General features: G+C 43.0%; 1 protein-coding gene across 1 annotated transcript; it reads right to left on the reverse strand.

Annotated features, from left to right (window-relative positions):
• Window positions 1-1,287: 1,287 nt before the first annotated feature.
• On the reverse strand, window positions 1,288-22,734 carry MED17 (mediator complex subunit 17). Its single transcript, XM_008149171.3, has 12 exons — window positions 22,321-22,734; window positions 16,897-17,063; window positions 13,050-13,269; window positions 10,656-10,792; window positions 10,479-10,563; window positions 9,727-9,879; window positions 8,475-8,605; window positions 7,413-7,597; window positions 6,164-6,301; window positions 4,990-5,107; window positions 3,113-3,272; window positions 1,288-2,024 (listed from the first exon to the last, which is right to left on the reverse strand). Exons 1-12 carry the CDS (start codon window positions 22,568-22,570, stop codon window positions 1,813-1,815), a joined length of 1,956 nt encoding a protein of 651 aa, XP_008147393.1. The 5' UTR covers window positions 22,571-22,734; the 3' UTR covers window positions 1,288-1,812.
• Window positions 22,735-25,193: the final 2,459 nt, after the last annotated feature.

The following is a 25,193-nucleotide window of genomic DNA, read 5'->3' on the forward strand; positions in this document are numbered from 1 at the left end:
CAGAAAATAAAGCACTTAGAAATTTTTATACTTGAGAGCCATTTTATGTCTTTTAAAATAAAAGGAAAGCTTTTATGCTGTTATCTTTTTTAAATTTAAATTTTCTAGTGATTCATTTTTATTATATTTTTCAAAGTATCAATTTGCAATGGTTGGAAGTTTTTTTAGTAATTTATTAAAAGCTAGTTCTTTGGTGAAAATTTGAGGTTCACTGCACTACAGTGTGAGCTTTTCACAATCACACAAGGCTCCTCATGTGAAATTAACTATATAGAAGAGCGTGGTAAAATTAGCTAAGGCAACTTTGTGGGCCACCATAATTATGAAGCACCAAAGAGTTTTAAAATTATTAACTGCAGATTCTTACCATTTCAATTTCCATGGATAGCTGTATCTTGATCAGAAAGGGAAAAAAGGAAGCAAAACATGGAGGTGTTATGGTATTTTATTGGCTGACAAGTTCCATTTTTAAAAGGAAAAAATATGGAGAAATACAAAGAACTTTTAAAAGTAACTTTTAAAAGTCATGTTATAAATTATTAAAAGAGTATCCTTTAAAAGTTGAAAGCTATACTCATAAAGAAACCACTACCTATATATTATTTATAGTGGTACCAAAAGGCCCATCAGCCTAAATCTCCTAAGGGAAGTTTCTCAGGCATTTTAGGTTTGGGGCACTATTTTCAAACATGCACACGTTACTTGCAAAATGTAATCCATTAATCCATTAGTATTTGCCCTACGAAAAAAGCAAGAGAACTGATAGCAGAAGACAGGGTCAGACTTTAACTGAAAGAAGCGATTCAGGGCCACTGGGTGAAGGCTGGAGTGCCAGAGGCAGGGCGAGGCAGGAACATGCCCTCTCGCAGGGAGTGAGGACAGACCGAAAAGGGATCCAAGGAAGCCCCAAAGCTGAGAAAGTGCTCATAGCGCCCATTCAGGTTAGACCCGCGCAGGCATTCCGAAGACCTCTGGAGGAGGAGGCCCGTGAGAAGACCAGCGCGCGGTTTAACAGCTTTGGTAGGGGAGGGAGGGCAGGCTCCTTTGGTTGGCATGTACTTTGTTACACTTCAGGCAGAGGGTCTGTCTAGTGAATTCCAGTATGAAAGCTATGCCATAGAGTGTTAAGCAATCTTTCTTTTAACAAATTGTGGACTGAGACAAGTTGATTAAAGACACAACTCATTTAGGCGGTTAATTCAGAAAGTATCTGGAATTTTTATTTATTTATTTATTTTTTTAAATATATTTTATTGATTTTTTTACAGAGAGGAAGAGAGAGGATAGAGAGTTAGAAACATCGATGAGAGAGAAACATCGATCAGCTGCCTCTTGCACACCCCCTACTGGGGATGTGTCCGCAACCAAGGTACGTGCCCTTGACCGGAATCGAACCTGGGACCCTTCAGTCCGCAGGCCGACGCTCCACCCAGTGAGCCAAACCGGTTTCGCATCTGGAATTTTTAACCATGTTTTATTTGGTGTCAACATCAAAGGAATGCTTTTAAAAGCAAATTCAAAACCATAAGTTAATAACATTTCAAGTTAACTGCATAAAAATAGTATTATTTTACACTTCCCCATACTGTTACCCTATAACTAACTGTACATAAATTTCTACAATGCACTTGTCACTTATAAAGTGAAGGTTCCAAAATGCTAAGTAAACATTTGCCAATTACTATTTTTTAAAAACAATACTCCTTTGGAAGATTTCTCTTCCTTTTGCTTGTATTTGATCTGCGAACACTTCAAGTCAAAGTTTCTGGAAACTTCCCTGGAAAAAAAAATCTGGAAACTTCTGGAAGAAAATCATAGTAGACAAGGGCTCAGTGCAGACATAAGCAGCTCCATTTTATACACAAAGTTTCGACCTTCCATTTTATTCCACTGAACTTCTTTGAACGGTCCACGAAGATGATTCCATTTGCTATCCTGTAGAACATCGCTTTTTGGGAGGTCTTTACACTGGTTACGTGGAAACTGAACCATAATCTTGCTGCCACTTTCAGGGCCATTGCGCACTGTGAGGCATAATCAAAATATCAATACGTTATTTTTCCAAAATAGAAAAAGTAGATCGTACAACTTCATTCTACCATGATCACAAAAACCTTGTCTGTTACCAACTTGAAAATTCTGTTTAAAAGTGCTTTTCAGTTTTGATATGCTTAAAACTAATTTACTAATTTATGGATAGTAGGCTGGTATAAATACTTATGAATTACTATATGTACTATAAAAATGTGGCAAGGTGAATTTTGGCTTAGGAAAGTCAAATGTCCTATACAGGAGGCCCAATGCATGAAATTTGTGCAAGGGGCTCGGCCCTCGTGGCCCCGGCTGCCTCGCAGCCTGCCCCCCCGCCCACTAGTCTTTCTGGAAGGTCGTTCTGGAAGCATCAAATATATAATGAAACTCAAATGTTCAGAATCAGGACAAGGAGGGGTGAAAAAAAGATTATTTTGAATTAAGAACTCTAGGTTAATGAAGCTTTAACTATTACTTAGGGAAGAAGAAGAGCATATTTTGAAATTCTTATTAATGAAGATCTAGCAATACCAAGCTTGCAGATACACAAACTGTGATCCTATGGGGAAAAACTTCTAACTACCCACTCTCTCAATTATTTAAAGCAGGTATTAGAAAAGTCGTTTTAAGCCCGGAAAACCACAGCACTCCAAATATAATTGTCAACTAGATAATATGTGTAGGTGCTTGTTCAAGTGCCTGACTCACAGCAAGTGCTTAATGAAACACCTCTTCCTCTCTTAGTTGTCCCTTTACCACCTTTAGGATCAGATACCATTCTTCCCAAATCTATAGCAGTACATTTTTAAAAAGCTCTTTTTCCATTAAACATTTCAAACTGCAGGGGTAACAATGGCGATGGCAGTCTTCAGATGTTCTCTCAGGAAAACGTGTTGCAAGCAAACAATTTTTATAGCTACTGAAAGAGAAGTTATAATCTGTTGCTCTGAAAAACAGCTATGATCAGATACTGTTCAGCACCACTACTACATGAACTCACTCACTGCAGAGATAAATTACTGTTAGTACATGTAACTATTAAAGCTAATTTAAGGCCAAACTGCCAAAGAAGTAAAAGTACCTGAAATAGCATAGTCGCCATTCGGGGAGGCCACTGTTATAGCGGAGGCATTGCCAATGCTCTCTATGGGCCCAAGCCCCACATGATTACTGAAACTCAGAACTTGCCAGCCCATGACCTTGGCTAGCTGCTGAACTGCATGCACCTGATGCTGCGACATCTGTGAATGAAAAAGGACACTTTATTGACAATCGGCATGGACATTTTCTTTGCAGTGACCTGACGTTATGATTGTAAACTTTTGGTGGGGTTTTCACTACCTAGCACAGGAACCCTATGTCATGTATGAGGAATCCTCCTGTGTGTCACTACTGGGGGGAGGGAGAGCACCCCCCCACCACCACCAACCACCACTTCCATTGCAGAAGCTAAAATAGCCTGACACTCGCTTTTGTCTACTGGCAGCTTGAGGACAACACATGACCAGCTGGATGCTCCCATCTGGATCACTACATGAGGAGCAACAATCAAGGTAGCAGGGCGTGCTGAGTATCTTCCATTCACCCTTCAAGTCTACTCCAGCCTACTCTGCCCGGGAGCCTGAACTGTATGGTTACATTAACAGCTTTCCATGTCCTCTGGTTTCAGGTTGGGCTCAGATAGTGGGAGCCACCCAGCTAATGAGAACTGGCAGGATGGCAGGGAAGAGAGTGCAGTCAGGGTATTTAGTCTCTTGGTACCTTTCCTGTGAGGTTGTCTAGGCTTGCTGTATCCAGTGAAAAAAGGCTGCTGGTCTTCTCAAGGTGGTCTGTTCTACGTGACTATCCCCGTAGGGTTCCTATTACTTGTCTCTCCTCCATCCCTTTGGCTCCATCCCTTTGGCTCCATTGGCCTGGTTACATGCTTACTACTAGCAGCAGGCTACCACTTTCCCTGGTGGCTCTCCTGTATCCCCACTTCCGTAAATAGATCCTTAGTGATAAACCCCCTGGAGTGTGCCACGTGTTGCCTGTTAGGACCCTGACTGAGACGCAGGGGCAGTCTGAGTACAGTCTGCCACCAGCCGGGAGGAGTAGTGTCAGGATGGCAGCAGTGGCACTGCTCTGGCTGTGGGTCTCACCTTCTAGCTTCCTCTGCTCCCTACCCATTTGCAAGCCTTGTCTCTAGACTCCCCACTGATCCTGGATCTATCCAGTAGCCCTCCAATACATCTCTGTGCATGTGCCTAAGTTGGCCAAAGCCATTTTAGATGTAATCCATCAAGAGCTGCCATTCCTCACAAATAAATTTCATTTACTTGGTGCCAAAGAAGCAAGTCAGTGTCTAATATTATTGCTTCATGTGAGGATAGACAGCATCAGTATTTTTTGGAATTTTATATGAAAATATAGTATCTGGATCATCACAATTCCAGGAAGGTAAGAAAAATACTGTTGTTACTTTACGCTTGTTAAGTCTGGAAGTTTGTCCAGTGTCACAGAGCAAGTGTGTGGTGGGAGCTGGGACTAGACCCCAGCACTTTTCATACTGCCCCTTAACATGGGGAACACTTTCATATGGCTTACGGTTAAATACGCCACTTAATATTATGGCTAATGGTCACTATGGTTTTGACCTAATCTCGCTTTCTCTGGTTTTCTTGGGTTAATACCTCTCCACCACCATGTGGCCCTGGAGTGCAAACCTTGGCAAACGTGAGAAAGTTTGACAGTTTTAGGCCTGATCCTTTCTCTTCAACACACATTAAGTGGAAACAAATCCAGGATATTTATCAACACTTTCAATTAAACAATAGATTGTAAGATATGCACGAGAAGTAAGATGGCAGAAAACATGGTTTTCTTTTTATAACTTACCATTTCCCACTGCTTACCCACTTTGGTCTTTAAATGGCTATGGAAGGAAGGGGCTCAGGACTTGTAGTCTGCACCTCTCACCTGAGACAGAAGGAAGTCCTGCAGCTCCTGCTCCTGGTGAGACAGCGTGATGACTCTTCCATCTCTGTGTACCACGCGGATCTGCTCAACCCCAATGTTCAACTGCAGCTGAATGGACCTGGATAGACACATATAACTAAAAATCAGAAATGTTCCAAATTACCTTGTAAATGCCATAAACATTAACCCTTATCATAGAAAAAAAAATAACAGATACTTTTGATAACCTACACCAGCACCCATGCGGTGGGGAGCTTTCTTAGGTTCAACTAAACCATCAGAGTCAGGCAGACTACCACAGGCCACGCTGAGCACCAGTCTACGAAGGGCACAGGAGAGGAACCGTGCTTGCCAGCTGGCCAACATCGGCTGCTCCTCTTGTGGCAGTCCTTGCAGCAGGACATGCAGCTGTCAGCACGGCAGCGGCACACCTGGCTGAACGAGGTGAGCTCCACACAGGATATGTGTAGTACCTGCCTTGACTTGCAAACCTCAGACGCAACAGGAGCCACGCTCACTTGTAACAACTCCACAGGCATGTTTCCAGGGTCCTCACAACAGACACTGACTGCCCAGTTTCACAAGCCACCCCATCCATGGAAATCCACAGGCATTCCTGTCGGGTATTTATAATTCCTCCCAGTCCCAATCCATTTCTTAATGTGAAATCAATCATTTTGCCGTAAGTAATGTTGCCTAGTAACACAGATGGCATATTTCCTTATCAGGTTACTAGGGGACTAGAGCTAGAGAATTAACCAAAGGTCAAATTCTCATATAGAAAGGGAAAAGGTTTTATCAAGTCTTCACCCTCTCCTGAAATAATCAGCAAATAAGTCAGATTATGGACACTATTAACTTGGTTTAGATCAAACCAAAAAACCTCATAAAATAGACAATAACTAACACTCTGATCACAACACTTTTCCAAACCAACGTACAAATTGCTAGCACATGACATGTACAAGAAACCCAAAATTCCCCAAGTCAAATAATCTAGATGAACAAACGCAGAAAAAGTAGCACTGTACATTTCCACATTTTATAGTACCACATTTTACAGTAAATATTTAGGAAGAAAGCATTTTGGCAATTGTCTACATAAAATTATAATTTTTATTAATTAAAGTTTGCCATATTTCTTCCAAATGAAGAACTTATTTTTGACACTTACTTGCATATTTGTTCATAACCTTGTGATGTGATTAACACTTTTACACTAGATTCATAAACATCATTAATATTTGACCAGTGAGCCTGTATCTGAGGGTCCTCAATGCGACTTGCTAAGCTGTCAATGGTTGCAGCAGTCCTTTTAAAGAAAAGAAGTAAAAATTTTTGTAAAAGCCACCAAATAAAACAGTAAGATTATAAATCACTTATCAATTTATGGAGATTTGAGAACCAGACGACATTTTAAAAACACCACTGTCTGGAAAGCACAGACTTTAAAGCAAGGTCAGCTGTCATGGAGCCCTCCTTCACATCGCTCTGAAGGGCTGGTTCTCAGCCTCTCGCTGCAGCCCACTCTCGTGCTCAGGCTCATTCCCTTTAACTCCACTTGCTTTCTCCCACCCAGGAAATCTTATCAGAACACAGCGAGAAGGAGACTTCTCGGGTAGTAATCTCAGCCTCTAAAAAGAATATAATCATTCATAAATATCAATACTCGACCCCTGCTAATAAATGACTTGGGACATACCCACGCTGTAATGGAATTGTAATTATTTGCATGAGAAGCTAGAAAAACATTTTGTACAATTAAAACCTTATACTCCAAGAAAGATAAAACAGGAATGAATAAGAACTAAGATTCAAGTGCTAATTATGTACCAAATATTATAAGTGTTTTCATGAATTATATAACTTAAACTTACTAACAACCTTGTGAAGTAGATACAATTATTAGCTCCATTTTTCAGAAGAAAAAAGAGCAGTGTAGCAATGTTAAGTAATTTGCTACAAGGTTACAGAGCTGTGAGCCAGGTACAAAACCTGGAGTCTAACTCCAGAGCCAGTAATCTTCCCTTTATATCTTTTTAAAAAATATGTTTTTATTGATTTTAGAGAGAGGAAGGGAAGGAGAGAAACATCAATCGGCTGCCCCCCTGCATGCCCCCTACTGGGGGTCAAGGGGATAGAGCCCACAACCCCAGCATGTTAGAAAAAATATACTGAGTTACATGGGCCATGGATCCGAGTCTTCCCCAAATCTGACAGGACCATTTATGATCATAAACTCTCATACTGCAGCCACCTTCCTTTCCCTGAGAAGAAAGGTGAAAGCATGTCCGAAATAACACGTGAGATAAATAATAAAGGAAAAAAGGCTGTGGTTTCACAACACACACACACACACAAACACACAACACACACACACACACACACACACACACAAAAGCAATAACTTCGCTCATCCTTACCTACTCCTCAGAAAAATATGCTTTGCTTGTTTAATTATTTTTTCCAGAAGCCCTTCACTGGACTGCAATGAATTGATTTCATTTTTATCAAAAGCTTGAGGACCAGAAAGTCTCATTCTCTTGTGGCCAAAAGGTGCACTTGCTGGATGAGGCATCATGACAGAACTCAAGGTCTGTTTATGAAACTGTAACAACAACAGTTGTTATAGACTATCAATATCCACATATTAATTACTACACAGTGCTCAGTCAAAGAAGAGCTCACATTTGGAAACATGAAAGCAATGGATCTGAACCACATACAGTGGGGCACAGTCCTGGCACACAGATAAATGCTAACACCGAGGCCATGCATAATATGAGTCTGTAAAGAGAAAGGTCCCTCTCAAGTTGTTTTTTTTATTTTTTATTTTAGAAGTTTTAAAGTACAAGACCAAGTATTCTTCAGTAGGTCTCACAATAGAACATATGTGATCAGTACTAGTTAGTCCACTATACCCTCAATTAGAGGCTCCCAAACCTGGCTTTTACAGAACCACCGGCAGACCTTGGAAAGAAGGCTGATTCTCGTACCATCACAAACAACTAAACCAGGCACGGGATGAGGCAGGGGAGGCTGGCATGTATATTTCTATTAAGTTTCTCAGGGGTTCATTTGAAATTGGCCTATACTGTGAACCAGCACTCTGGAAACCCCGTTTTAGATGGCCTGAAAGTGGTACATGTCCTGAGACAGCAGGACTATCCTGTTCACAGGCTCTGGCAAGTCATTTCTCCTGATCACCCAATCAGAACCACTCTTCCCTCTGCGCCCTTTAACATGCGTTTCTTATACCTCACTATAAAACATGTGGTATCTTTCTACCACTAGCAGCTATGCTAGGGAACAGTGACTGTATTCTGATCATCTCTGTACTCCCCAAGCACAGCAAACATCTTTCTCATCACAGACAGTGAAGGTCACTGTTATGTGATTAATGAGGACTTGGCAGGGGAGCTTGTGCGTTTCCACTGTTCTGGACATGCTCACTGCAATGCAAACAAAAGTATGTATTTCATTACCTCTCTAATCAATAGATGCAAATTATGCTCTAGGACATAAAGGTGGTCCTCCGGACTTTGCTTCTCTGTAGCAAATTTTTGGGATTTCTTGTCATTTGAGGAATGGCACAAAGAAATTGATAACTGCAAGCCTATTTATAAAAAGAAGTAGAACAGATATAAATAATCTAAACTATGAAAAGGCACAACCTGTCTTTATAAAGTATAATCACAGCCCATTCTCAAATATTCACATTAGGGTTACTACGCAATGCTCAAAGAAGAGCTCACATTTGGAAACATGAAAGCAAATGGATCTGAACCACATAAATAGGCATTCTAAACTTAAAGAGGAGGCTTCAAAATGACTATTCATGTATGTAATAAACTACCATGTGTTTTAACAATTCAAATTCTGTTGACCTTGTGCTGTGGCTAAAGACAGGTGAACAGAAGCTATATATTAATTTGTTTCTTCTTCCTTTAGATTAAAAAAATACCAAACCCGACAGAGTTGGTATCAGGTCTTACTAACTAGGCGAGAGATACTCTCCCCTGCTTCCAAAGGAACCAGGATGAAGATTTTCATTCCTAAAACCCATTCCCTTGACAAGATCTAGAAGATACTCCTCAGAATTCATGTAAAAAACAAGTGTCCAGCTAACTACAAACTGATCTCCAGGGGAAATCTGCCTTTTAAACATATAATTAAAATCTAATTTCCACAAATTTAGAAATATTATGGGAACTTAATTAAGCATTTTCTAAGTGACATCTCAGGCAATAAGGCAGGATCCCTGCAAAGTCTTCTACACATGGCGTTAGCAGAGACACCTCAAAGCAACTGTGGTTGAATAATGGTCTTGCTAGTGCAAATTTTGAACAGGTGCTGTTTAAAATCTGGAGTTCCACTATCCAGGCGTCCTCAAACTACGGCCCGTGGGCCACATGCGGGTGTTTTTGCCGTTTTGTTTTTTTACTTCAAAATAAGATACGTGCAGTGTGCATAGGAATTTGTTCATTTTTTTTTTTAAACTATAGTCCGGCCCTCCAACGGTCTGAGGACAGTGAACTGGCCCCGTGTTTAAAAAGTTTGAGGACCCCTGATTTAGGCCATAGAATCAGTAGTGTGGTTGTGCTGCATGCTTTCCCAGCTGCCGTTATGGACAGCACACCACCTCTTTGCTCTTACTGTTCCTTTGACAACTCTTTATCCTGTTCCCCAAACCTCAAAGTCCTATTTATAAATCTTGAAAGGGTTGGTTGCTCATACTTGGAAAGGGCTGAGAGATGATCTGGTTTTTCACCACAATGTGAGGGATCTGTGATTTAATTTGAACAGCTTCCCGAGAGAGCTGTGCAAAAATTTCTTTACACAAGAGAACATTTTGTGCTGCTTCTAATTTCGTCTGCCAGTGTGGGGAACCTGAAAGACACAAGACATATATATATATGTCAATTATCTAACTATATTATGCATTAACTAGCTTAAATGGTGATCTGAATACATACAACAGAAGTTCAGAAATATTATACTACAGCATATACTTTCCAAAATATAGAAATTATTACTTCTTTTACACAAAGAAATCTGGTAAATAAGGTCAATCTTAAAAAGATTACACAGCTCTTTACTAATGGTTAATTAACAAATTATAAATAGTACATTTCTACTGGTTCTTACTCCAAAATACCTATTTTTTCCTATCTATATTTATCTTTAGTTTATTTGTATGTTTAAGCTCAGTTAAGACTAAACGTTAGCCGAAACCAGTTTGGCTCAGTGGAAAGAGCGTCGGCCTGCGGACTGAGGGGTCCCAGGTTCGATTCCGGTCAAGGGCATGTACATTGGTTGTGGGCACATCCCCGGTGGGGGGTGTGCAGGAGGCAGCTGGTCGATGTTTCTCTCTCATTGATGTTTCTGGCTCTCTATCCCTCTCCCTTCCTCTCTGTAAAAAATCAATAAAATATATATATTTAAAAAAAAAAAAAGACTAAACGTTAGCGGATAGAACATAACTATACCTGGTTTGGATTTGGGCAAAGGCCGTTTGAAGAGGTTAACCGTGCCCAGGTCGCCTATGTCTGGAGCCTGCTTTTGAATGGAAACCTATATGACAATAAAAACACATGCACAAATGTTAGCACATTAGTCTCTGGGTTATTAATAAGAAATTACTTGAAAAATACTCTGAAAAATACCTTGATATATGCAGATCCCTCTAAATCACTAGGAATTTGAACATCCAGGGGACAGTAATCTTCAGGTATCTTCTTATCTAGATCAATATCTGTATTCTTTATTACTTCAAATGTACCATGATGGGGAAAGAGAGATCCTAGTAGGGTATTAAAAATAGGAGAATAAAAAGCAATGAACACATTTAACATACATTATTAAGTATAAAGTAATATTTCACATCCACATCATTGAATCATACTAGTATGATTGTGGGGATCAAGCCCACAATCTGGGCATGTGCCCTAACGGGGAATCAAACTGTGACCTCCTGGTTCATAGACCGATGCTTAACCACTGAGGCACGATGGCTGGGCAAAATGAATGTACTCCTTGGAGATTAAATACTTTTGGAGCTCAGCCTCTAGAATCAGATTGCAACTGAAATGTTCTAAATCCAGCAAGGACAAAAGGACAGTGCATAATACTACTCTTTTTTGAACCAGTCCCTAAATTTGCTGTTTTATAACAAGGGAAGATGGTCAAGATCTTCTTGCAATTAGAAACAAATGTAATAAAATCCTTTTATAATCATGGATGACTGTCCCACAGAGAGAAATTGGGTAAAGTACTTGCACATAATTATTTGTTGGAAAGAACTTACAATGCCCACAGCTAGAAAGTACAGCTTCTACAGACCGCCTAATAAAATGTAAAAATGTCTTTAACATCTTGAATTCATCTTTGTAATGGGATTTTACCTTCAGAATTCAAAATTTCCCAATTCACAGCAATGCTGAGGCACACAGGTCCTCCAATATTTGACTTAACCACCCCAATATACCTTCCTTTAATTTTAGAATAATGCTGACTTGCTCTGGCAAATTAATTCTTTTAAAATACTGATCTACAAGCCCTGGCCGAGTAGCTCAGTTGTTTAGAGTATCAAGGTTGAGGGTTCGATCACCTGTCAGGGCACATACAAGAATCAACTAATGAAGGTGTAAATAAGTGAAAACAACATAATGATGTCTCTCTCTCTGTCTCTCTCCCTTCTTCTTTCAAATCAACAAATTACAAAACATACATTGATCTCTACTATTATTAGCTCAACAATCACAGTCAAGGCTCCTTGCTTTATCTCTTGGCATTCAAAACCTTTATCCCATTGATCTGTGAGTCTTATAAACTTTTACTGTGTAGTTCCTCTGAATACAATTCAGCAGCTTAAAGACCCTGAGAAACCTGCTTTTATAGCCCAACCACAAAGAATGTACACCAAAACATGTGAATTCAAGATCATCAAACTTTAGTATATGTTAACAAAGTATATTCCTTGCAGCCCTGGTTGAATGGGAAAAAGGTAGGCAAGGTGTTTTCACCATCCTCTCTTCACCCAGGATGTGAAAACAGCTTATCAGACTGAAGGGAGGAAAACAAAACAAAACACCAAAACAACAGAAATGTTTCTTTTCTCCCTTTATGCCCAGTTTTTAAGGGTTACAGGTGAGCCTCTGATTGCGAATCCAGTCTTACCTTCTTATTTCTGACATATATGTTAATTATGATTCAGGTTATGTTAGCACATAAACCCTATCTTTGAACTTTCTGTTAAATGTATCCAAAGGTTTTCACAATTAATCTATAAACTATCATATATAATAAAAGGGTAATATGCAAATCGACAGAACAGCGGAACGACTGATAGCTATGACGTGCACTGACCACCAGGGGGCAGATGTTCAATGCAGGAGCTGCCCCCTGGTGGTCAGTGTGCTCCCACCGGGGGAGCGCCGCTCAGCCAGAAGCCCGGCTCATAGCTGGCTAGCATCCAAAGGTTTTCACAATTAATCTATAAACTATCATATATAATAAAAGGGTAATATGCAAATCGACAGAACAGCGGAACGACTGCTAGCTATGACGTGCACTGACCACCAGGGGGCAGATGTTCAATGCAGGAGCTGCCCCCTGGTGGTCAGTGTGCTCCCACCGGGGGAGCGCCGCTCAGCCAGAAGCCCGGCTCACAGCTGGCTAGCACAGCAGTGGTAGCGGGAGCCTCTCCCACCTCTGTGGCAGTGCTAAGGATGTCCGACTGCCTGCTTAGGCCCACTCCCCGTCAGTTGGATATCCCCTGAGGGCTCTTGGACTGCAAGAGGGCGCAGACTGGGCTGAGGGACCCTCCGAGTGCAAGAATCTTGTGCACCGGGCCTCTAGTTTGTATATATTTATCTAAGGCTATAAAAGTAATTTAGCTTCTTCAGGCTAAATTTACAGAAATTAAAACTTTAATATGTAACATGTAACTGAGAAACAACATATTATATTATAGAAGAATATGTAACATTGCAATCAATTCTGTATATTATTTTTATAAACTTTAGTTTAAAAGCACAGTGTTTAATAGTAATCTATACCTGCACTTCTGTAGCTTAGATCTCCAAGAATTTTATCTCCAACTTTTCTAAGTTTCCAGTGTTGCCTTAATCTCAGAAGCTCAGAGTTGAAGTCTCTTTGTAGCTTATTTTCTTGATTTTCGGTCACTGATTTAGTCAGTCTTTCTGCGCCCTTCAATAGGATTTGTGCTGCTCCAGCAAGTGACTTCTTTTTAGATATCAACTGTAACGTCTGAGGATTCTACCAAAAACAATCCAAAAGTATAGTTCTGTATTATTTTTAAATGATTTGAAAATTACACATTTTCCCAGTAACAACATACCTACTAAAGAGATTTCTAAATTAAAGCAAAGAGGGGGAAATACACTAATATGTATTTTTTAAAAATAATAACCTTAACCCATTTCTTTGGTCAACTCAAATAAAGACTTATGTCAAACCAAAAACAGCACAGTGGGCTACTCCTCAGAACTGACCCTGCATCACTCTGCCCAGCTCGGTTAGGCTCCCTCCCTCTTGTGTGCTGCCATTCCTTTCCTGTGTCTTGACATTCCTCACTCCTCACTCACGTGTATACTTTTTGGTGTCACTTATTAAACTTCTGATTAAGGTCTATAACCCCTACTTGAATGGTAACCTATATGATGGCAGAAATCACTATATCCACAGGCCCTAGAACAATGCCTGGCTTGTGTAGTACATTAACCACACATACTTCCAAATTGTGTAGTACATTAACCACACATACTTCCAAACAGAAAGTCTTTTGGCTATGTAAGAGTCAAAATCATCACGTTTCACAGCAATGTCACAATAATCTTTTGCTCATGTTAGAGAACCTAATTCTAAGTTCCTGAAGAGCTCAAGAAACTCCTGCAACTCCTTTCTGGGAGAAGCACTGAGGTGGAAAAGGCAGTGGGCTCTGAATGAGGTGCTGGAGGTCTCAGCTTGGCTCTCTAACCACTGGCTTTACTGCAATCTGAACACATCACTGATCTCCCTGGGCTTAGTTTTCTCTCTGTAAGAAGGAAGCAGATTTGATGATCTCTAAGAAGTCTTCCAAAGCAATGTTTCTAGATTCTGAAACTTTTTCCACGTGAGTAATTAAGTAATTCACTTAATTTTATTTACAAATAGATTCTTACAACCATTGTTTCCTCTCCACGCCACTAACTTGGTCACGATCTTGATGCTTGTTTCCCTTAAAAACCTTCTCAGCTGACCTCCCCAATTTCAGACTCTTCATTCACCAATTCACCCTTTTTCCGCATCCCTTTCATCTTCTTCTTTTTTTTTTTTAAATGAGCCATTTTCTTTCTTTATTTTATTTTATTTTTTAATGAATCTTTATTGTTCAGATTACAATTGTTTCTCCTTTTTCCCCCCACATCTCCCCACCACCCAGTTCCCACCCCCCCTCTCCCCTTACCGCCCCCCCACTGTCCTTATCCATAGGTGTATGATTTTTGTCCAGTCTCTTCCCGTACTCCCCACACAGACACCCCTTTCCCCCTGAGAATTATCAATCCACTCCCATTCTATGCCTCTGATTCTATTAAGTTCACCAGTTTATTCTGTTCCTCAGATTTTTAATTCACTTGACTTTTAGATTCACTTGTTGATAGATATGCATTTGTTGTTCATAATTTTTTATCTTTCTTCTTTTTCCTCTTTTTAAAGAATACCTTTCGCCATTTCATATAATACTGGTTTGGTGGTGATGAACTCCTTTAGCTTTTTCTTATCTGTGAAACTTTTTATCTGCCCTTCAATTCTGAATGATAGCTTTGCTGGGTTGAGTAGTCTTGGTTGTAGGTTCCTGCTATTCATCACTTTGAATATTTCTTGCCACTCCCGTCTGGCCTGCATGGTTTCTGTTGAGAAATTAGCTGATAATCGTGTGGGAGCTCCCTTGTAGGTAACTAACTGTTTTTCTCTTGCAGCTTGTAAGATTCTTTGTCTTTTGCCCTTGGCATTTTAATTATGATGTGTCTTGGTGTGGTCCTCTTTGGATTCCTTTTGTTTGGGGTTCTGTGTGCTTCCTGGACTTGAAAGTCTATTTCTTTCATCAGGTGGGGGAAGTTTTCGTTCATTATTTCTTCAAATAGGTTTTCAGCATCTTGCTCTCTCTCTTCTTCTGGTACCCCCATAATTCTGATGTTGGTTCGCTTGAAGTTGTCCCAGAGGCTTCTTACACTACCTTCAACTTTCTGAATTCTCTTCTCTTCATGCTTCTCTGGAGGAGTGTCCTTGGCCTCTTTGTTTTCCAAATCTTTGAGTTGATGCTTGCGATCCTCTTGTCTGCTGTTGGGTCTCTGTATAATATTTTTTATCTCAGTCAGTGTATGTTTAATTTCTAGTTCGTCCTTTTTCATATCCTCGAGGGTCTCATTGAATTTATTGGCCTTTTCCATGAAATTCTTGAAAAACCTTATAAACGTGGTTTTGAACTCTATGTCCAGTCGCTTGTTCTCCTCTATTTCTTTGGTTTGTGATCTGTTTCCTTGCTTCCTCATTTTCGCTGCTTCCCTGAATTGGTAGGGTAGCTTTGTGTACTAAATGTCCTATTGGTTCAATGGGTCAGCCTCCCAGTTACTTGAGGTGGACACTCTTGGTTTACCCTTGTGTATTGTGTGTCCCCCAGCAGGAGCTACAGCAAGAACTAGTTTTCTCCTCCTTGCTTGGGCGGTTTTGGAGCAGTCTGACTAGAGCTGCAGTTTATTTGGTTAAGCTGCCACAGAACAGGCCATTTATATGCAAAAGCCGATGTGTGGAGCCTGGGCGGGTTTGTAGAATGTGCGGGGCGGGGTCTCAGGGCTGGGCGGGGTCTCAGGGCCTCACTAGGCTCGGGCGTGGCCAACGGCGATGGCTGCCGTCAGCCGTCTCTGCCTTTCCACGTTTCCAAGTCCCTACGGCCCCGTGTTCCAGCGCAGTAAAACAATGATTGCTGGGCACACCTCTGCAAAAAAGTCACTCTCACTTTCCGACCCAATGGCTGAGAGTCCAGCTTCTCCCCGTAGGTGTCTGGGTCCCCCGAGTGTCCCCAGAAACTGGATTTCAGAGTGATCGGGAGCTTGTCTCCCTGTGGGTTGAAGAAAAACCGCGCACCCAGTCGCCTGCCGCCAGCCCGATTCGCGCGCCTCCGTACCTCAGCTTTTCAGCGTTTGTGCTCCTTTCTCCCCTTAGTTGTAAATCTACCACTCAGCCAGCTTTCCCGTGGTTCTGGGTGGTAGATGTTTTGTCTTTTAGTTGTATTTTTGAAATTGTTGTGCGAGGCAGCAGATTAGTTATTTAACCATGCCGCCATCTTGGTTCCTCTCCCTTTCATCTTCTAATGTTCAAACCTTGAAAATACTCCTCATCAGATCTCAGTAATTTTACCTTGCTTTCAATATCCTCCCTAATTTGGCTTTTCTAATTTTTCTAACCAGGCCCTAAAAAGGAGGGGAGGGATTAGAAGGAAAAACTGAGAAAATAACTTACTCAAGGTCACAGGGCTATTGAGGGCAGAGGCAGGATTTGAACTCAGGTCTATCTGACCCCAAAGTCATTCTGTCATAACATTTTTGTATAATATATTGTAGACTAAGGATGCAGGCTCTAAGACTTTGTTAAGATTTGGGAAACTTTAAAGTATTATATTGTTAATGAGACTTAACTCTTCCAAAAGTCACAGAATATTAATAAAATAATATAGTAGTATAAAGGATACAGTTTTATGACTTTGTTTTGAGCCAGTTAGTCTTTAAATCTTCACCTTGACTTAATTTTGCATGAAAGGAAAAGGGAACAGTAGGCACACAGCCTAAAAAGTGATCCTGGGATTTAACAAAATGGTACCATTATCCAGCTAAAGCCCACAAATACCTGTTTTGGAGGAAGTCCATCCTGAGAAACCGGATCAAGAGTCATAAATTTTTTATCCCTAACGATACTGAGAACATCATAGAGAACGCACATCTCCGTCAGGGCACTTCTCAAATTGTTCCTCACTGAGTCCCAAGGCCAAAGGGAAGGTTGAAATTTTACCAACCCTAAAAAGAAAAAGAAATACACGAATATTATAGTTATAATGAAGAAAAGCTAGAAAGCCCATCCAGAGGTTTTAAAGATGTAAAAAAAGAAATAATAAATTTTATTTCAAAATTGTATCTTCTTTTATCCTATGCCCCCTACCCTTTCTTGAATCTTGAACATTTAAGTTAGTATTCCTACAATTGCAAAACAAAATGATAACTAATATCCATAGGTTAAATCTAACATTACAACATGATAGATAGGCATTCAAATATATTTTTTAATTTATGCAGGTCTTTTAAATAACCTTTCCTTCCAGCTTTTAAAATGTGAATAAATAATTATAGAGAATTTCCAGAATATAGGAAAGTACAAAAATAAAAATGGCTTATAAATGTATTATGCACTATTAACATATCTTCCAACTTCTTAATCATTTTTAAAATTTTATTTTTAAAATTAAACTTCATGAACACATGCTTATTGTATATAGTTCAAACAATAGACAGTTACAGTGTAAAAATTGAAAGTTTTCCTTTATTCCCCAGGCCTAATTTTCTCCCTCCCTGAAAGTTAATCATTATTAGCAGTTGGGGTGTACCAATTCACATGTTTTTCTGTGTATTTATATACATACTAGTGACCTGGTGTATGGATTTGTGCATATTAAAAGGAAATTTAGAAGGTGGCTTGCGGGGTGGGACTGGGCAAGACGGGCCCGACACGCCCTGGCGCCAACCTCCTGCGGTCCCTCCCAGTGTCTGAGGAGTGAGTGGGGTCCCTCCGGCTGGTAGGGCGCCTCAGCCTGGCTGGCGGGGATCGGGCCGAAACCGGCTCTCAACAATCCCCAGAGGGTCCCGGAGTGTGAGAGGGGCACTCTGTAAAGTTGCTGTTGTACAGGGTGTGGAAAGCAAACGCAAGTGTGCAGTAAACCAGATTCGGGCTGACAGTGCCTTAGCAACAACATAACCCAAGGTGGAAGGTGGAATCACGCAGCCCTGCAAGGAATCTCGGGCTCCCTCCTCTCTGGTTTTGGGGTGTGTCACCCGAGAACCGCTGCTGCCAAGTCACTGCAGCTCAGTAGCTCCTGCATTGAGCATCTGTCCCCTGGTGGTCAGTGCGCATCATAATGACCGGTCAGACACTTAGCATATTAGCCTTTTATATATATATAGATACTCCCATATTTCTATTACTTGCTTCCCCCGCCCTGCGCCTACTTATTTGTTTTAGACACTTCCATATCAGCACATATAGATTTACTTCATTCTTTTATCAGAGTACTAGAGGCCCGGTGCATGAAAATTCATGCACTGGAGGGGAGGGTCCCTCAGCCCGGCCTGCCCCCTCTCACAGTCCGGGAGTCCTCAGGGATGGGAGGTGACCCGGCAATCAGGGAAGGCGATGCCTCATCACACCTCTGCTGCTGCCACTGCCAGCAGCGCAAGCCTTGGCTGGCACTGGTTACCTGATCCTCAGGCGGCCCTGGGCAGCCAACATCTGAGGCTTGCCTGCACCTTGGGCGTCGGCTGAGCAGCCTGCCATCTGAAGCTTGCCTGGGCCTCGGGCCAGCCCTGGGTGGCTGGGGGCTGAGGGGACTGGGGGACTCTGGAGGCAGGTATGGAGCGGCCAGGCCTGCCTAGGGGCAGGCCCAGCCTTGCTGCGCCTGCCGCCCCGGCAGGGCTGAGGGGGGGGGGGCACGCTGCCATCTTGTGGCTGTGGGTGCTGCCATCTTTGAGGGCATGGGAGTCAATTAGCATATTCCCTTCTTATTGGCTGTGGGTGCCACTATCTTTGAGGGCGAGGAAGTCAATTAGCATATTCCCTCCTTATTGGCTGTGGGCACGACCATCTTTATTAGATAGAATGGTATTCTAAAGTATGGCTATACAGTAAGTTTAACCATTCCTATTTAGAAATAGATCCAACAATGCTAGTAGCGGTAAACATCTTGAATACACATTTGTGTACATGTACTATGTTTTCTGTAGGTTAAATTTTAGCCAAAATATTAGTGGGTCAAGAGATGCACATTTAAAAATTCTGACACACACAATCATCAGAGAAATGCAAATTAAAACCACAATGAGAGCCCTGGATGGTTTCACTCAGTGGATAGAGCATCGGCCTGTGGACTGAAGGGTCCTGGGTTCGATTCCAGGTTAAAGGCACATATCTCAATTGTAGGTTTGACCCCTGGCCCTGGTCGGGGCATGTGTGGGAGGCAACCAATCGATGTGTCTCTCTTACATTGATATTTCTCTCTCTCTGTCTCTTCCCCTCCCTTCCATTCGCTCTAAAAATCAATGGAAAAAATATCCTCAGGTGAGGATTAGCAAAACAAAACAAACAAAATCCCACAATGAGCTATCACCTCACACCTGTCAGAATGGCTATCATCAAAAATCAACAAACAAGTGCTGGTGAGGATGTGCAGAAAAGGGAACACTAGTTCAATACTGGTGGGAATGCAGACTTGGGCAGCCATTACAGAAAACAGTATGGAGTTTCCTCAAAAAATTAAAAATTGAACTTCCGTTTGACCCAGCGATCCCACTTCTGGGAATATATCCTAAAAACACCAAAACACCATTCAGAAAGAATATATGCACCCCTATGTTCATAGCAGCATTATTTACAATAGCTAAGATTTGGAAACAGCTAAAGTGTCCATCAGTAGATGAAAGGATAAAAAAGCTGTGGGACATTTATACTATAGAATACTATGCAGCTATAAAACAGAGGGATCTCTTACCCTTTGGGACTGCTTGGATGGACCTGGAAAATATTATGCTAAGTGAAATAAGTCAAACTGAGAAAGACAAATATCACATGAACTCACTTATTTGTGGAATCTAATGAACAAAATGAATTGACCAACAAAGTAGGACCCGAAGTAGGGAGGCATGGAACATACTGACATACTGACATACCTGGATGTGGGATTGGGGGGATGAGAGGAGATAAACCAAAGAACTTATATACTTACTAGCTTTCCCGTTGCAGGAAAAATCCTGCAATAGGATTTCCTGCTGCACTCTACCCCGCCTCCGTTCCTCCCTTTGCCCCCCGCCCCGCCTTCTCCTCCAGCCCGCCCGTGTTTCCCTTCGCCCCCGGCTCCGCCTCCGCTCCGCCCTTGCCGCCCGCCCCGCCTTCTCCTCCAGCCCGCCCTCGTTTCCCTTCGCCCCCGGCCCTGCCTCCGCTCCGCCCTTGCCGCCTGCCCCGCCTTCTCCTCCAGCCCGCCCACGTTTCCCTTCGCCCCCGGCCCCGCCTCCGCTCCGCCCTTGCCGCCGGCCCCGCCTTCTCCTCCAGCCCACCCGCGTTTCCCTTCGCCCATGGCCCTGACTTCGCTCCTCCCTTCTCCTCCCCCCGCCCTCCCAGCTTGCTTGCTTCTTCGAAGCTTTACTCCCTTTTGCAGCTCTTGGCTTCTTTCGACACTGTCTTGATATGCAAATTAGCTGCCATCTTTGTTGGGGTAATTTGCATACTCGTCCTGATTGGTTGGTGGGCGTGGCTTAGGTGTAGCGAAGGTGCAGTCAATTTGCATATTTGTCTATTATTAGATTAGATATGCATAACCAATGGACACGGGCAATAGGGTGAAGACCAGGAGGGTGAGAGGGAGGGAATGAGTGGGGGCTGGGAGCAGAGGGGAAGAGGGGAGTAAATGGGAGATATCTGTAATACTATCAACAATAAAATTACATTAAAAAATTTTTTTAAAGAATTATTTTAAAAAATTGATACATACAGAATTGCCAAATTGTTTCCCAAAAAGGCTCTATCAATTCACATTCCAAACCCTGGATATTAACAATCTTTTAAATTTCTGTCTTATGCATGAAAATAGTATCTTAATGATGTTTTAACTTGCCTCTCCCTACCAGAGATCTGAGGTCTTTCCTCTGTGAGCTGTTTATATATTTGGCTTCTTTTCCCAGTGACTTTGTCTTTTTCTTTGCAGGTTGAAGGGACACTGAATATGAGGGATATTAACCACTGTGGGGCCAATATTTTTCCCAGTCCATCACTTATCTTTTCACTTTGTTTATGGCTACTCCTGTTGCCTACTACTATAACAAGAATTGTGAATATTTTTTGTCTTTGACAAGAATGAGAACCCCAAAACCATTCATATTTTTTCTACAATTCTCTAGCCTCCCTCCTTCCAGTTTTGTTTCCCATTTACTACATAGCATCCTGAATAATCTTTTTAAACAAAATCATCTGCCTACTTAAAATCCTTCAAAGGTGCTGAAACCGGTTTGGCTCAGTGGATAGAGTGTCAGCCTGCAGACTCAAGGGTCCCAGGTTCGATTCCAGACAAGGGCATGTGCCTTGGTTGCGGGCGCATCCCCAGTGGGGGGGGGGGGGGGGTGTGTGTGCAGGAGGCAGCAGTTCGATGTTTCTCTCTCATCCATGTTTCTAACTCTCTATTCCTCTCTGTAAAAAAATCAATAAAATATATATTTTTAAAAAATCATAAAAAAATATCCTTCAAAAGCTTTCATTTGTCCTGATAAAAGCCAAATGCTTATCCTGGCAGACTAGATTTGGCCTCTGTCTACCTCTTAAACCTTTATCTCATACTCCAATCAATACAGGTGTTACCATCAACATTCACAATTGCACAGAGAAACAAAGGAACTCGCTCAAGCTCACACAGGTCAAAAATGGCAAAGAACTCCAGGGCTCAACCACAGTGTGCCAAGTGACAAAAGCTCTATTAAAAACGTAAACACTGCACCAGTAACATGTCTCAAACTCTCCATCTCAAGGAAACTTGCAGAACGATACGGAGTATTGATAGTAAAACAAAACCCTAAATTGTCCAGCTATTTAAAAAAAAAAAAAAGAGCCCCGGCTGGGTTTCTCAGTGGTTAGAGCATCCCCCTGTGGACTGAAGGGTCGCGGGGGCGATTCCGGTCAAGGGCAGGTACCTCTGTTGCAGGCTCAATCCTGGGGCCCCTGCGGGAGGCAACCAATTGATGTGTCTCTCTCACACATCGATGTTTCTCTCTCTCTGTCTCTCCCCCTCCTTTTCACTCTCTAAAAATCAATGGATAAAATATCCTCGGGTGAGGATTAACAAAAACAAAACAAAGAAGAGCACAGTTACTGTTCAACGCGGGCGTTACTTTCATACAAACCTCTTACTTTCAAAAAGACACACAGCATCTCACCTAGCTCAGAAGAGACAGGGTGGCATTTCCCGGGCGGGTACCGGGACGCCCGGACAGACGGGCGGACGCGAGGGGCAGACCCGGGCCTTACCTTCCTCGTCGTCCTGATCCGCGCTGGACCCGGCGCCCGGCCAGTCCTGCGCATCGCCCTCGGCGCCCCCGGCCTCCTCCTCTTCGGAGCCCGAGCCCTGGCTGAAGTCGATCCGCTGCGCCAGGCGCGCCAGGTTCTGGGACATGGACAGCGGCTGCAGGTACGTCTCCGTGCCATCCAGGCCCACCTCCTGGACCTGCTTCTCGCAGGCCGACTCGATGCTGATCCGCACAGCGCGCACCCCAGACATGCTGGCGGCTGGGCAAGCGGCGGGAGGACCCCCCGCGCGAGCCAGAAACCGAGCGAGGAAGCAGGAGCGCCTCCGCGGGGAGCCGGCAACCTGGGGAACGCGGTGCCGCTGCGGCCTGTTGGGAAAGCGGCCGCTGCTCCTCCGCCGGAAACAAAGCTGAGAGCCCAGCCACCTTCCCAGAATGCACTGCGGGACCCTCTCCGCTACGAGTCTCGGGGAACGAAATCGACGCGGCGCGGGCTCCAGGGGCTTCCGGGCAAGAACTTCCGGTGAGTTCGCGGGCGGAGGCGGGAAGGTTTGACCGCTGGAGGCGTGGAGCGCAGCGGGAGCTGGGGACCCCAGTGCCAAGAGCGTAGAGAAGCTGGTTCCTGGTGTTCGTCTGCATTTCAAGTGTTACTTGTTTGAAAGTCGTGGAGGAGGGAAAGCTGAAGAAGGCCGGAAAGAGGTAGGGAGGAAAATGAATGGGTCCCAGGATGTTAGCATGAGAACTCCCCTGGGAATGCTGAGAGTTGACGGCTTACACCTGGAGTAGAAACGTGTCTGAAGAGTTACAAAATAGGGCGTAGTATGAGGGGGGAAAAAATAATTGTGCTTATTACTAGTTGGTGTTGGAGAGTGGGAATTTTTGAGCATTCCAGAGAGGCGGTGGACTATGCCCCAGATAGAGTTGTCAGTGCTGACACCAGGCCAGGCCTTGAGATAGGGTCTCATGGCCCCTTCCCAGCACGTAGCCTTCTTTCACAGAACACTGTCAGCTTTCTGGAGAACAGGATGACCCTGTGAATAACATGGTCGTCATTGGCATGATCCTGACGTTGCTTGGGAAAAACTGTTTTGTCTTGGGTTACTTGTTCTGTAAAAACCGGATGTGGTTAATGTGCTTAAAAGCGGTCCTACACAAAGGGTCGCTGCTGCTCTCTGGTCTCCCTGCATGGAGAATGGCAGAGCAGTCGCCGGGTCGTCCGGCCGCCCGGCTAATAAAGGCTCCCTAAATTTTAATTTGGTCTGGGCTCCAGTGGTCATTCACTCGCATCCGCTCCACAACATTTGGAGATGCCCCAGCGAGATAACCAGCCTTTGCCTGGTCCTGTGACCGGAGCCCACCGGGGTCCCCAGACTCTCCAACCCAGGGGGAGATCTCTGAGAGACGTTCCTCAGCCCCGGGACTGGTAGAGTTCGGAAACCCCGTCTGCTAAATTTCCTGATTGACTCTGATTGGAGCCACCTGAATCTGGTTCTTACCGGTAAGAAACTTATTTCTGGTTCTGTTCTGTGGGTGCCCATCTGGGGTCTCTGGAAGGCTGGACGCAGCGCTACTTCCGAGACCAGATCCCGGTGCACGACGGTGCCCGGCGATCCTGTTGGTTGTCTTTGTCTTTGTTATTCTGTGTTATTGTGGTCTAATTGTCTTTATCATTAGAATGGGTCAGTCTGCTTCATGTTCTTCTGTCTGTACTCCCCTGCAATGTTTTTTGAAAAGTTTTCAGGAATTCAAGCGGTGAACAGATGATTATGGAGCTTCCGTTAATGCTTTTGATTTACAGAAATTTTGTGAGCGGGAATGGCCAACTTTCCCATATCCCAGTGAGTGGAAGGGGGAGCTTGATCACCTTCCCTAGGTCAAAATCTCAGACTGTCTGGTGTATAAATGTAAGTGTGAGAGTATTTGTTATCTCTTTCTGTTGTTTAATTTGTTTAAAGATAGGGCGGACCTGCTGTGACGGAATGCAAAAGTCTTTAGCAGCTGCTGAGACACCTTTTTCTCAGAGTCTTTTGTTCTCCGTCAGAGAGGGAATCAGCCCACTTAGCTAATAAAAATTTCTGTCTATGTTTGTGTAAGCAAGGGTTTCAGTTTGCTCTGATTTGTAAATTTGCTGTATTAAATTGAAATTTTGGAATTCTAGGGTTAATTTGTGAAGGTAGTCACTCCAGAGAAGTTTAAGCAAAGGCTTGTTGGGTTGAAACTTCTCCGGAGCAGGTGTAGAAAGAGTAGAGGTGGTAGAATTCACTCTCAGCCTGCTGAGATAGAGAAGCCCTAGGCTGGGGGACAGAGAATGTTTGGAGATATCAGAAGTGGTGAAGGTTGAGATCCTCTGCGGCCTTGGAGTAAAGAAGGAAAATCTGGGAGGGAGAGCAGCAGTTTCTTTTTTTTTTAATATATATTTTATTGATTTTTCACAGAGAGGAAGAGAGAGGGATAGAGAGTTAGAAACATCGATGAGAGAGAAACATCGATCAGCTGCCTCTTGCACACCCCCCACTGGGGATGTGCCCGCAACCAAGGTACATGCCCTTGACCGGAATCGAACCTGGGACCCTTGAGTCCGCAGGCCGATGCTCTATCCACTGAGCCAAACCGGTTTTGGCAAGCAGCAGTTTCTTAAGTGTAAAAAGCCTGGTTATACAGAATCTCAGAAAGCTTGTCTTATTTCCCCTGCTAAGGACAGAGTAAATGGTTAATGCAGAAAAGGGGGGCATCGGCAGGGAGAGCAGGGAGAGATAGGTTTTTGTTGATTTTGCTGGGTACAACCAGCTCTGCTGGCGTCCTTGGTTTCTTGCTTATCTGAACTCTGCTGGCAAAACACAGTGGATCTTCCTCTGCCCGTTTTCTTCTCTTGAACCT

Source organism: Eptesicus fuscus, chromosome 13 (genome assembly GCF_027574615.1).
Source record: "Eptesicus fuscus isolate TK198812 chromosome 13, DD_ASM_mEF_20220401, whole genome shotgun sequence".
Lineage (NCBI taxonomy): Eukaryota > Metazoa > Chordata > Mammalia > Chiroptera > Vespertilionidae > Eptesicus > Eptesicus fuscus.

What these genes read in the sequence shown, in the direction of transcription:
- MED17 (XM_008149171.3), bottom strand. Translation starts at nt 22,570, where the DNA reads ATGTCTGGGGTGCGCGCTGTGCGGATCAGCATCGAGTCGGCCTGCGAG. An exon ending in TCTAAGCTACAGAAGTGCAG is followed by an intron (nt 10,793 to 13,049) that starts GTATAGATTACT and finishes ATACCCTACTAG; the next exon opens with GATCTCTCTTTCCCCATCAT. An exon ending in TGGCGACTATGCTATTTCAG is followed by an intron (nt 2,025 to 3,112) that starts GTACTTTTACTT and finishes TATGCCTCACAG; the next exon opens with TGCGCAATGGCCCTGAAAGT.